Source organism: Natator depressus, chromosome 2 (assembly GCF_965152275.1).
Source record: "Natator depressus isolate rNatDep1 chromosome 2, rNatDep2.hap1, whole genome shotgun sequence".
NCBI lineage: Eukaryota > Metazoa > Chordata > Testudines > Cheloniidae > Natator > Natator depressus.
In genome coordinates, this window is record NC_134235.1 from 79,560,818 (window position 1) to 79,574,276 (window position 13,459).

The following is a 13,459-nucleotide window of genomic DNA, read 5'->3' on the forward strand; positions in this document are numbered from 1 at the left end:
ATGCCAGACTTTCTAGTGCCCTCCCAAAAGGTGGCTACTCCAGACCTTTGTTCGTGGTGCATTGTGGGAAAATTTGACTGTCCACCAAACTTGCCTTTCCGGAGGACAAAGAAAGTCATCCCAGGGGATTGTGGAATTCTTTTGGTGGATTCCCAGAGTACGAGTCCAGTGGGGCTGCAGCTACACTGCAAAGCATTAGAGCTGGGTCCCGGCTTGACTCAGGCTCAGACCTTTCACCCCCCTGGAGTCCTGGGACCCTGAGTCTGAGCCCTGGGTTAGTGAGAGTTAATCTTGTGCCTGAGTTTGAACCCCAGGCTTACACTGCAATGTAGACATACCTTAAGGGCCCAATGCTTAGTCAGACAAAATTTCTATAGAAGTTAATGGGGGTTTTTCCTTAGTAAGGACGACTGAGCAATAAAATTGAAATACTGTTCAAACCATTTATATGTTTTTAATTAACATATTGATATTTTAAATCACTGCTAGCTAGAAGGTGCTGCCATTAGACTGCTTTACTGATAGAGCTCTTTTTTCTTTTTTCTCCCTAGTGATTTAGACCAACAATATATAAACTATGTATTCAGGTAAAATGAATTTGCTTTTGATACACAGTGATTGTTCTTAGATGGTGGATGTTTCCATTTTCAACAGTGCCTTGTTTCGGAAGCACAGCTGATGCTCCTGCTAACCAAATAAATCTAATGTACCTTTATACAAATATAGAATATTTGGGGTGAGACAATGGGTGTACATGCCAACTTACACCTGAAAAGGTAACTATGTTAACTATGAGTGATCACTGATCTCCAAAGGTAAGATTGAGACAACGACTTGATGAAAGCAAACCTGGAGGAGAGCAAGCAACACGAGTTATTACCAAAGGGGAGGTATTAGGTATAGACACATCTCACACAAAAAGCATTGGCAGTAACTGTGAGTTTTAAAATTGGTGCTTTGTATGGGACAGATAATTCAGACCTCTAGTTGTTGGCATTAACTGGGTGTATCAAATCATAGCCAAGGGGAGTCAGTGAGCATGGCTGTCTTTGGATTTTTGCAAGTCCTTATCTGAAGTAAGACATGTAGGGCTCTATAATCAAACCTCCCTGCTCACCTCTGCATACCCATGCTGACCCCAGTCACCTTTTGCCTGCCTGTGACAAACACCAAGTGATATTTAGAGACAGGCACAAAGCACATCCATATTTTTACTTTTGCTTTGTTATGGAGGGATGGGAAATAATACTGTGGCAGCCTTCATCTGCTTGTGAGTCTCTCTGACCACTGGTGAGCCCCATGCATGCACACTATTAGATGGTGCTAGAGAAAGATGACATTGAAAGGGAAATAAAATCAAGAACTTGAACTAGGAGCAGAACCAGATGAAAGAATGACTGGAGATGAAAATGTGTTGTGTGGGTGTGTGCCTGCCTGATTGGGCCTTATACAGACACATCAGTGGGATAGACCCAAGGCATTTAGTTGACTACCTTTACTTTTCAGAGTAGCAGCCGTGTTAGTCTGTATCCGCAAAAAGAAAAGGAGTACTTGTGGCACCTTAGAGACTTACAAATTTATTTGAGCATAGGCTTTCGTGAGCTACAGCATCCGATGAAGTGAGCTGTAGCTCACGAAAGCTTATGCTCAAATAAATTTGTAAGTCTCTAAGGTGCCACAAGTACTCCTTTTCTTTTTACCTTTACTTTGTAACTCTGTGAACATAAAGTTGAAAAGCAGGGTCCGGTCCTCTTCACCTGAGTCAGATAAAACTTTCCAATTTGCATGAATAAGGTGAGCTGGAGTAGGCTATTAATGCAGGTTTTGTATGTGCCAAAGAAAATCTAGCAATGCAGCATGCACTGATTGTGTATGAGTATCCATTTGCATGATGCAGTTTTATGTCCTAAGGCAATCAATCTGTTCTCCTAGGTTTCTCAAGTAAAAAGTAAATTTTTGATGGAGACAGATATCTGTTGTAATTTTGAACACTGGTTCATTCACATAACTGCAAATATGTTTATGCACAAAAATAATCTATTAATTCTTGACTGAGTGGTTCTGCTTAGAACATCCTAAATGGGTCTATTGTGTAATGATGAGGTGGAAAAGTAAAGCAAGCAATAAAATCCTATTCCTTGTAATTAGCACATGCATGAACTATGAATCTCCATTGTCATTTAGTTGAAAACTACAGATGGGCCCAAACCTTAGATTCAGGTCTTGGATCCAAATCTGAAATTTTGCAGCATGGGTTGCAAATTTAGGGCCAGATTCTCTGCTGTGTAAATGGGTGAAATTCCATTGAAGCTGTGCCCAGTAGACATGTGGAGTTCCATTTTACCTGAGAATTATCATCATTTCAAAGGCTTGTTTTAAAGCCTTAACATGGTCTTTTTTTCCATGGCCATATAATTTAGGTAGAGCTTCCTCCTGCCCCCCAGAGAACTTTCAGCCAAATCAAATATAAGAAAGAGGAAGATTTGGGGGATTTATAGCATAAAACTGTTTTATTTAACCCAGTGCTTGTGGGCAGTCACTGTTTGTATGTTGGAAAAGAAAGCACTTGTAGCTAAGGAGCTGTAAGATCAGATGTTTCAGTTGTGGCCAGCATCCCAGTTTTAAAGCTTTTCTTTAGAGGTGGTGAAAATGTGTGAATCAGGACAAGGTGTTTTTTCAGCTTCTCAAAAGCAGCGAATGCTAACAAGCATCATCATACAAAGATTTTCATTATCCAGGGCTTTACAGGTCATCTGTGCTTGGAAGTTGCTGATACAAAGCAAATGCTAGAAAACAGCTGGTTTGATTTCTTTGATTAGAAGGGAGGCAGGTGGTTGGAAACTTACAGTTCTTTGATTTGGCTCTCTGGATTTCTGTTTGGTTTTTTTAAAGGGACATTCAGTTCCATGGCAATTAGGCCTTGTTGAAACCAGGGAAAAGTGTTTTTTTGTTTTTTAAATGTGTTAACTAGAACATTTTAATTAAGTGCTGTTTAAAACTGTAAAAAGAACAGGAGGACTTGTGGCACCTTAGACTAACAAATTTATTAGAGCATAAGCTTTCGTGGGCTACAGCCCAGTTCAGTATTCCTGTTCTTTTTGCGGATACAGACTAACACGGCTGCTACTCTGAAACCTGTTTAAAACTGTGTTAGCCAGTTATGGTCAACCTAGGGCATAGCTGCCATTAACAGATGTTAAGAATCTTAGGGTGACCAGACTTTCCATTTTTTGAGGGACAGTCCCGTATTTAAGGTGTCCGGACAATTTGCCTGTTTTTGTCTTCCCTCCCCACCCAACCCCATCAGTGCTGGTGGGTCCTGCTGCTGGCCGGATCCCTGCTCACCAGCCACCCGCCCACCAGTGGTGAGTGGGGGGTGGGTGTCCAGTAGCTGATATGGGGGTGGAAGTACAAGGCTAGTGGTGGGGCCAAGCTAAAGCGCGTGGGGCCAGCCACTCCTCCTGCTGGTCCGTCAGCGCAGCCACGCTGCTTGTCAGCTCTCAGCCAGCAGGGCACCGCCCACCGTCCCATTTCCGGCTGGCACTGGCTGCGAGCTGCAGTGGCTGGTGAGTGTGGGCAGGTGCCAGGCAGCAGCTGGTAACATGTCACCTCTGCTGCCCATTGGCCTTTATGCGCTCCCCTCTCACTGTCTTCTCCCTGTTTTGTCACTTTGCCTCACTTCCCCAGCCCCACTGCTCCTCCATATCCCCCTCCAGTGGGGCGTGTCCCGCTCCCAGTACTGTTACACAACGGGGGGGGGGGGCATGTGACCCTGCATGTCCCCACCCCGGTGTTGCCTCAGGAAAACACAGTGCCGGGTAACAGGAGAGATGGGTCTGTCCTGGGGTTCCAGCCAGGCATGGACAGCAGAGAGGGAAGGTGGGGTTGGTCGGTTATCCCCCATAGTGTGAGAGAGGTGTATGGGAGTGTGTGTCACCCCTCCCTGTGTGAACCCTACAGCCTTAAAGATAAGAAGATAAATAAAAAGAATCCAACTACACAGTATTTCTTTTTACCAGGGGCTCAGTCAGCTTGATGTTAATGTGAATGTTTGTACTGCATAGTTCTGATTGATTGCCGTTGAACTCGCTTGAATACAAGTAATTTTACAGGGTGTTCCGTGTTCAGCATAGGGAAATATGGTCACCCTTGTTAAGATGGTCAAGTTAAAGCCAGTGAGGAAGCCTAGGATTAAGCTTGACCAACTTTGAATGTTAAAGTACACACTGCCTTGTCTACCCCAGACTTCTAGAATGTGTTAGCATGTGTTAGCTAACAACACACCTTGTATCCTAGTCTAGACAAGGTCTCAGTCTTCTGAGATGCCAGGTTCTGTGAATGTGTGGTGCTTCTCACTGGCCTTGTCTACTGTAGCACTCTTCAGGAAATTTCACACTATTAGATTAGTAGCTCCGCTGCGTACAGATGCTTCCCGACTTACACAATCTTCCGTTCTGGAACGCCTGCGTAACTCTAATTTTGCGTAAGTCAGAAACGTCTACCCGACCATTACACACACACACACACACACACACACACACACACACACACACACACACACACAACAAAAAACCGCTCCTATTTCTAGTTTACAGAACTTTTTCCGTAAGTGCGGATTTGCGTAAGTCGGGTCTTGTGTAACCCTGGGAGCGTCTGTACTGATGGTGGGGAAAGGGGCAGCCTCTGCTGCGTACTGGTGCTGCTGGTGCTTGTATCTTCATGTTATCTAACCCTGATCAGATGGTTTACAGATGGCTGTACAGGAAAAAGCCACCGTGTGAACACAACTTGACAGTGATTGCTGTAACAGGGTCAGATGAAAGTGTTACTGCCTGGTTATGAAAACAAAGTTGTACTTTTACTGTAGACGATGCCTGGATGGAGCAGATTAAAAATTTCCCACCAAGCTATTGGATGGCTTTAATATATTAGTATAAAGTTCTTTTTTTAAAAGATCAAATATTTGCTCCATCTAGTATTGCCAAGAGTGTAACTGAAACAAACTAAATATCTTAATGCCTCCTGTCCCTGCATGTACTGATTCTTGTTTAAAATCTGGAATGAATTTTTTGGGAGACTGTCCTTAGTGTGGCATTAGAAACATGGAGGAGGACTTTCCAGAACGAGATAGGTCTGAAGAAGGAGTTGCTGGATTTTGAAAATATGGCATTCTCACACCTCATCACTTAAAATATCTTTTTCAGAAAGTTGACCACCATTTATATGATGTTTCTTAAAACTATTATAGAAAAGCCTATTAAAGTTCACTTCTACCAGTCTACAAATAATCTGTCAGCCACATAGCCCAGATAGAAACTGTTCATCATTAAAAGCTGAGAAGTTTGGTTCCAATATCAAAGACTGGGTGCTTCAGCTGACCATTTTGAGGGCCTCCCTCGTAACTAGTTATCATCTTCAGTCTTATTGTCCTGTCCCCTTCAGGGGGGCATTTTGCTGCTCTAGAGTAGAGCAGCAGGACACAACTACCTCTCCATGGGCTTTAACTCATCTTGTTGCTTTCAAATTTAGCAGTACTTTGAGAGGTCTGAGAGACATAGCAGGGTTCAATTAGCAAAGAGTTGTATATTTATCCCTTTTTCCTTTTCCTTTGTTCTTCCCTTCCCATTTTATTATGTGTTTGGGCTTTGGTCATTGTCCCTCCGCCATGCCCCCCACAAAAAATGAGTGGTGTGTTAACTGTGACAGATACAGTTTAAATATTTAAGAACCTACTTTGATAAAATGGTGGAAATATTATATACATTTGTATGGAATGCTGAGTCTTCTGTTTACTAGCAAAACTGACTTAGAGCTAATTCCAAAAGCTGTATAATCCCCAGTCCTTATTTGCCCTATTTTGTCATGACTTAAAGTGGGCTTGTTATTTTAATCAGCACATGGAAGATAAATCACAGGGAATTTGTGACGGGTTGGATCACAGAAACCCTCTGGGGGTTGCCATCTGATGTGCCAAGACTACTTCTGCTCCTGCTTTCCTGCCCTGTCAGCTTAGATTTCAGTGCCCTGCCTGGTTTGAGCTAGCCTGCTGCAAACTCAGACCTAGGTCTGAACCACATCCCCTAACAGCTGTATACTTGACTGAAAGCAGCTTACAGAAGTGTTCCTGTCTTTTAACATTCAGATGCCCAACTCCCAATAGGGTCCAAACCCTAAATAAATCTGTTTTACCCTGTATAAAGCTTATACAGGATAAACTCATGAATTGTTCACCCTCTATAACACTGATAGAGAGATATGCACAGCTGTTTGCCCCCCAAATATTAATACGTTCTCTGAGTTAATTAATAAATAAAAAGTGATTTTATTAAATACAGAAAGTAGGATTTAAGTGGTCCCAAGTAGTAATAGATAGAACAAAGTGAATTACCAAGCAAAATAAAATAAAACACACAAGTCTAAGTCTAGTACAGTAATAAAACTGAATACAGAAAATCTCACCCTTAGAGATGCTTTAATAAGTTTCTTTCACAGACTGGACACCTTTTCCCTGGTACAGCCCTTGTTCCAGCTCAGGTGGTAGCTAGGGGATTTCTCATGATGGCTGCCCCCTTTGTTCTGTTCCACCCATTTATATATCTTTTGCATAAGGCGGGAATCCTCTGTCCCTCTGAGTTCCCACCCCTTCTTCTCAATGGAAAAACACCAGGTTAAAGATGGATTCCAGTTCAGGTGACATGGTCACATGTCACTGTAAGACCCAAGCCTTCATTCCTCCCAGCCTGACTCACAGGAAGACCTGCCTGCAAACAGAGCCATCCACAGTTAATTGTCCTGGTTGATGGGAGCCATCAAGATTCCAAACCACCATTAATGGTCCACACTTCGCATAATTACAACAGGCCCTCAGAGTTATATTTTATATTTCTAGTTTCAGATACACGAGTGATACATTTATAGAAATAGGATGACCATACTCAGTAGATTATAAGCTTTGTAATGATACTTTACAAGAGACCTTTTGCACGAAGCATATTTTAGTTACATTATATTCACACTCATCAGCATACTTTCATAAAATCATATAGAGTGCGTCACAGAATTAATCTGAAAAATGCCACAGTTTGCCTCTGTTGCTGTTGTTCAGAAGGCAAGTTGCAAATAATTTTAGACTGCAGATTTGAAAAGACTCTTGAACCTCCCTATTTTTTTCAAATCTGAGATAGCAATGAGGTGCTAGGACATGTAGTGAGATAGTGAAGCACTATCTCTGGAGGGCTATCTGCTGTCCTTGCATAGGATGAAAGAAAAATGCATGGCAGGTTGCGGCTTATCCTAACAGTGCCAGCGGTAGTCCTGCTCACACACATGCTGATGCTAGTGCTCCCTGCCTCTTGGCTGGAGTGTGGGTTGGGGTGGGTAAAGAGGTGGGAATGCATGCTGCGTACTCTCCCCCACAGCAGATGGGCAAGGACTGGGTGCAGTTTTGGTTCCATTCTCCTCCCCATCCCATGTTGTGATTAGCAGAGCTGGCAGGGTGTGCAGTGTGAGGGCAAAGTAATGTGCACCTGGCAAAGTGGTGGCACTAATTGCTTCTCCTAGAAACAATGAGTCACAAGTCCTTGCCAAGCTTTCGCCTGTGGAGAGGTGGCTGTGTGCCACTCCTTACACAGAATCCTAGAAATGTGGGGCTGGAAGGGACCTCAAGAGGTCATCTAGCCCACCACCCTCCATGATGAGGAAGGGTTAAATACACCCCGACCTGACAAATGTTCGTCTAACTTGTGCTTAAAAACCTGAAATGATGGCAATTCCATAGGCTGAGCAAAGGCTGAATTTGTTGTTCTTAATCTATTGGATGTTTGTCTGTGAAACTGAAGTGCCAGACAACAGACAGTCTCTGACCAAGAGAAACCTAGGACATAGAAGGGGAGGGGTGTTTTCAGGTTTTGATTCAAGTGTGTTGACAGAAAAATGTGTAAAGCCTGTAGAGTGCACACCCACGTTATAAGTGGCTTTAGGAAGAGTTGCTAGGCTTTCTCATTTATGAGCACAAAAAGCTGCACTGGATTTTTTTGCAATGATGAAAGGCAGCTTTGCAGGCATAAATTGCTTTTCTTGCTGACAAAACCGCCCCATAATCAGACAGAAAAGCATACAAGGTGCAGCCCAAAATAAAATGTTGTGGGTTTGGGAAAATTGTGGCGATCTACTCCTTCTTCTCCCTGTCCTAAATTGTCTTTTTGGGAAGCCCCAGCTTTCTTCAGGCAGTGCCACAAGATGCCTACCAATGCCCAGTTGAGAACATAAATGCAGTGCAGCTTACTGCAGTTTTAACCCACTGGCTTAGGCTGCCACTTTCCCCAGTAAGATTTTTGTTTTCTTTGGATCTGAGCCTGGGATGTCGAAGGGTTATCAGTTCCCCTTGCTTGCAGATGAAGTTTCTTACCGAGGCAAACATACACATTTCCTACTCTCCACAATCTTGTCAGTAAAATATGTACAAAGTAAAAACGGGGACTGTAGCACAGCCATAGCTCTTGCCACTGTTGATGCAGCTTCATTTGTACTTCCATTCCCTTGTTGTGTTTCATATTGAGTAACAAGCAACAGGCCGTCACTTCCTTTGCTATGTTTACCAGCAGAATTGATAATGTCAGTAAATTTGTGGAATTGGGGTTTATTTCTGGGTATCTAGTTTGGAGGCAGCAGCAGAGAATTACATACTGTGTGTCCAGCAATCTAGAAACGTTGACTTTTTAATGTCTTTGTGGCAAAACAGTGGTTTGTTAAAAATACAGATATTTAGACTCTGGACATTTTCCGCCAGGTTATATATATTTTAAGTACTTTGAAGAAAATGTTAAGCCTAAGCCACTTGACCATATCCTTTACATGTAATTTCCCCCTTTGCCTTGTGTGCTGCACTACTGGTTTCAGAGCCAGGACCCTCACCTCCACACCCTTTGGGACCTTAGTATCAACGTATGCCCTGCACCGGGCAGAAAAGCTCCATGCTTCATTGAACTCTAGTAAGACCCTGCTGCAGGCCCTGTCTTTGGCAGCCACAACTCCTTATTGTGCAGGTCTCCATGGATTTAGTGGTTGGGTTGGTACTTTGCAACTATCCTAGATCTGCCCTGGGACTGCAGGAGGCCGTGGCAATTAATTGGTGGAAATTGTGATGCCTTCAGCATGTCTTTTTACTTTCATAAATGCAGCGCCTACTAATGGTCAGTCAGGAAAAGGCATGGCCTGATCTCTGCTGAACTGCTGATCATGGCTGAATTGCTGCCCTCCATCTTTGTTGCTTTTCCTCCAGTGACCATCATGGACAGCTGTATTGTTCCAGTTTGGAAGCAGCTAGAACTTGGCTTTGGAAGCATAGCTTCTTTGAAGCCATACAGCCACAGAATCTTTGCACATGGTGAAGGACCAATAATTCTGTAGTCTTTTATCCTTGGAGACGGGATATTAACTGAACAACAGGGTGCTTTTCAGGAGAGACATTAGTATTGACTGGGAGTCCCTTCACCCTTTAGTTTTGTGGTGTTGGCTCTGGTTATGCCAGTCTTAGAAGTCTGGCTGGGGCCTCACAAATCTTAGTTGAAAGGCCACAAAACCTAGAACCGGCCCTGACTGATTTTATAATTTATATATGCATGAAAACGTGCATTGATAAATATTCTTTAAAATTCCCCTTCCAGTGTTGTGAGTGTGTTTGGAACTCAGCAGTAAATAGCTTTAGAAAAGAAAACTAAATGCTGTTCGTTCTGCTGAGGCCAGGAGTTTCACTAGTATGCTCTTTCTTTATAGATGTTCTAACTGTAACATGAATACTTGTTCCTTTCATCTAAGTGACATTTCATCTAAGTGTGACACTCACAAATATGGGAACACAGTGCTTGCACAAACACACATGTGGAACTGGATGCTTAATTTGCGCATGCAGTTACCACAATCATGCCCACAAATCATGTTTGCACACACAAGGTCAAAATTCACTCTTGTACAGAGAGCCAGCTCAAGGCTTATGCACTGTAGTCCCACCTAAGCTCCATTTTGATGACTTGAGTGATACAGAGGCCTGTGCTGTCCCATTGCATAGGGGGAGAACTTCACTCATTAATGAACAGTTAAGTGCACTGTCCATTTGTGGGCAGTTTGTTTGTACCCTCCTTTGTTCATAACTTTTGAATTCAATTTGTAGTAAAGTATATGTCTTTTCTTTTTTTTTAGTGTGGTGCTTTTGGCCTCTGTGTCCCATCCAGCAGGTAAAGTGAATAGAGAATGTGGTAACATTTATTTTTTTAGGGTTCTGGTTTGATTTTTTTTTTTTAATGTATGCAGTTTAAGAACAGACTCTACATCCTGGTGCAAAATCTTGAAGAGTCAACAAGAAAACCACATGGAATTGCTTGCACAAAGGCCATGACAAAAGAACCATAGTAAACTTGTGTCAGGCCCTCCCACAGGGCTGAATCCTGCACCACTAGGAGGCTTGCTACTGAATTAACTGGGAGTAGGATCAGGATCATCTAGGCCGTGATACAATGTTCAGAGAGGCGAGGGGAAAGGAGCCTATCACTGTGATATCTATGCACTGATATTTAATTGCATCTAATGGACTGTCATAAGGACCTTACCTGTCCTTTTCAAAAGAGCAGCATGGGACCCTGACTAACAGATACTGCAGACTATAGCCTGCATTTTAGCTGACTGGGGACTAGTCCCAAGGATTAGCTGGTAGACTGCTCCCTTGAGACCAAGGCCTACCAGCCAGCCTGGATGCTGGGTTTCCTTCCTCATGCTCTTCTCAATGCTAAATAGAGGTCTCACTCTGCTGCTTGCACATAGAGTAAGGGGATCTCTTTTTTTCACTATTCACTTCTCCCCTCCATCACAGCCCATGGTGGGAATTAGTCCTTCACTGTGGCCAAAGGGCCAACAATAAGTAATAATTCAGGGAGGTGAGGTATATTAGAACAGGGAACATAAGAATGGCCATACTGGGTCAGACCAAAGGTCCACAGAGCCCAGTCTGTCTTCTGACAGTGACCAATGCCAGGTGCCCCAGAGAATCATAGAATCATAGAATATCAGGGTTGGAAGGGACCCCAGAAGGTCATCTAGTCCAACCCCCTGCTCGAAGCAGGACCAATTCCCAGTTAAATCATCCCAGCCAGGGCTTTGTCAAGCCTGACCTTAAAAACCTCTAAGGAAGGAGATTCTACCACCTCCCTAGGTAACGCATTCCAGTGTTTCACCACCCTCTTAGTGAAAAAGTTTTTCCTAATATCCAATCTAAACCTCCCCCATTGCAACTTGAGACCATTACTCCTCGTTCTGTCATCTGCTACCATTGAGAACAGTCTAGAGCCATCCTCTTTGGAACCCCCTTTCAGGTAGTTGAAAGCAGCTATCAAATCCCCCCTCATTCTTCTCTTCTGCAGACTAAACAATCCCAGCTCCCTCAGCCTCTCCTCATAAGTCATGTGCTCTAGACCCCTAATCATTTTTGTTGCCCTTCGCTGGACTCTCTCCAATTTATCCACATCCTTCTTGTAGTGTGGGGCCCAAAACTGGACACAGTACTCCAGATGAGGCCTCACCAGTGTCGAATAGAGGGGAACGATCACATCCCTCGATCTGCTGGCTATGCCCCTACTTATACATCCCAAAATGCCATTGGCCTTCTTGGCAACAAGGGCACACTGTTGACTCATATCCAGCTTCTCGTCCACTGTCACCCCTAGGTCCTTTTCCGCAGAACTGCTGCCTAGCCATTCGGTCCCTAGTCTGTAGCGGTGCATTGGATTCTTCCATCCTAAGTGCAGGACCCTGCACTTATCCTTATTGAACCTCATCAGATTTCTTTTGGCCCAATCCTCCAATTTGTCTAGGTCCTTCTGTATCCTATCCCTCCCCTCCAGCGTATCTACCACTCCTCCCAGTTTAGTATCATCTGCAAGAGGGAATGAACAGAACAAGTAATCATCAAGTGATCCATCCCCTGTCACCCATTTCCAGTTTCTGGCAAATTCGTGTTTTACTAGTCAAAGCAGTGATGGTGGAACCTGTCCATATTTTTTTATACAGAAGATTCAACCAGTCAGAAAGACAAAGGAAAAAGCATTTAAGAAATGAACAGGTACCGCTTTTCAGCTAGTGGGAGCTTTTGGTGCTTTAGAAAGCCACTGTGCCTGCTGTGTCCTCCCATCAGGAATTATGAAAGAGAAATTCCCAGTGAAATAGGCACACATTTTAAAAACTGAAGGGAAACACTTAGAGAATTTGTAGAGCTTGGAGGTAAGAGAACTCCAGACACTAGGCACTCCTGAGAGCTGTATGGGTCAGACTTCCTGGAAATGCAAATATTCACCAGCGCTACTCTGCTCATATTTGGAAGAACGTTTTTAAACCTCCTGACTTGCTGTTTGTGACAGAGTTCAAATTCCAGAGAGGGAAGCAGCCAATACATGTAAATGTTTCCTGTTGCACAGCATGGAACTAAAAGAATTAACTGACTTCAGTGGAAACAAATTCACCCCTGGGGGCCCTCCAGTAGAACTAGCGAATGTGGTGCATGCCTGGTCATTGGAAACTGCAGTGTCAACACAATCATTTATGTGCCATTAGAAACGTATTAGCCAAGAATACTTTTACATTTTCTACAATCCCTTCCCCCTTTTTGAACAAAAGGCAGGAACCAGCTAGAACTGAGAAAGTCAGGAATGAATCATTAATAACACTATAAATGTGGAAATCTTAGTAATTTAAAGAGTCAGGCAGCTGTAAAGGAATGTTAAACTAATACCGTAATGACTATTTAATTGCTGTTCCCTACTTGTTTGTAACTATGGGTATTTTTGCCAGTTTTCCACTGAGCATATTCCTTTGTTCCTCAGGTGATCTCTTCAGTGCGTTGGACTTTCCATTTCTGTACTTCTACAGATTTCACAGCAGCTGCTGTGCCAGGTAACCTCTCCATACTGGGGTGTGTGAATGCTTTTAGAATAATTGGTTCTGTCAACTTCCAACCCTGACTCTCAGTTAAACACTTGTAAAACCTGAGTTAGATAAAATAGTCTCTCTTGGCACAAGCCAGTAAAGCTGCAGAGCATTGACTTCCTCTGAAATGCCATCGAGGGCCTGAGATTCAAATTTGCCAGGGGTTGTTTCATCAGAGGGGGAAGGGGCATAGGTATGTGCAGTATGGCCATGAGTGTTCCTAGCCACCATTAAAATAGTTTTACATACCATAGCAAAGCTTTGATAGACACCATAGCATTGTAGGACTGGAAGGGACCTTGAGAGGTCTTCTAGTCCAGTCCCCTGCACTCATGGCAGGACTATGTGTTATCTTAACATCTCTCAAACGCTTCCCAAATTGGATTAGGCCTTGTAAAACTTGCTGTTTATGGTGATTACAAGGCATTAGTCTTCAGCACTATATTAGTATGCATGGATTTATTTGCCTGTACACCTTGTTACTTGGCAG

General features: G+C 43.3%; 1 protein-coding gene across 2 annotated transcripts in view; it reads left to right on the forward strand.

The window, feature by feature from the left end:
- The window catches only part of SLC35D4 (solute carrier family 35 member D4), an 81,960-nt gene that overhangs the window by 28,935 nt on the left and 39,566 nt on the right, over positions 1-13,459 (forward strand). For both annotated transcript variants that reach the window (XM_074944504.1, XM_074944505.1), the window contains 3 exons: positions 552-587; positions 10,198-10,232; positions 12,867-12,936. In XM_074944504.1, coding sequence (XP_074800605.1) covers positions 552-587; positions 10,198-10,232; positions 12,867-12,936 — 141 coding nt within the window. The remainder of the gene's footprint in view (positions 1-551; positions 588-10,197; positions 10,233-12,866; positions 12,937-13,459) is intronic.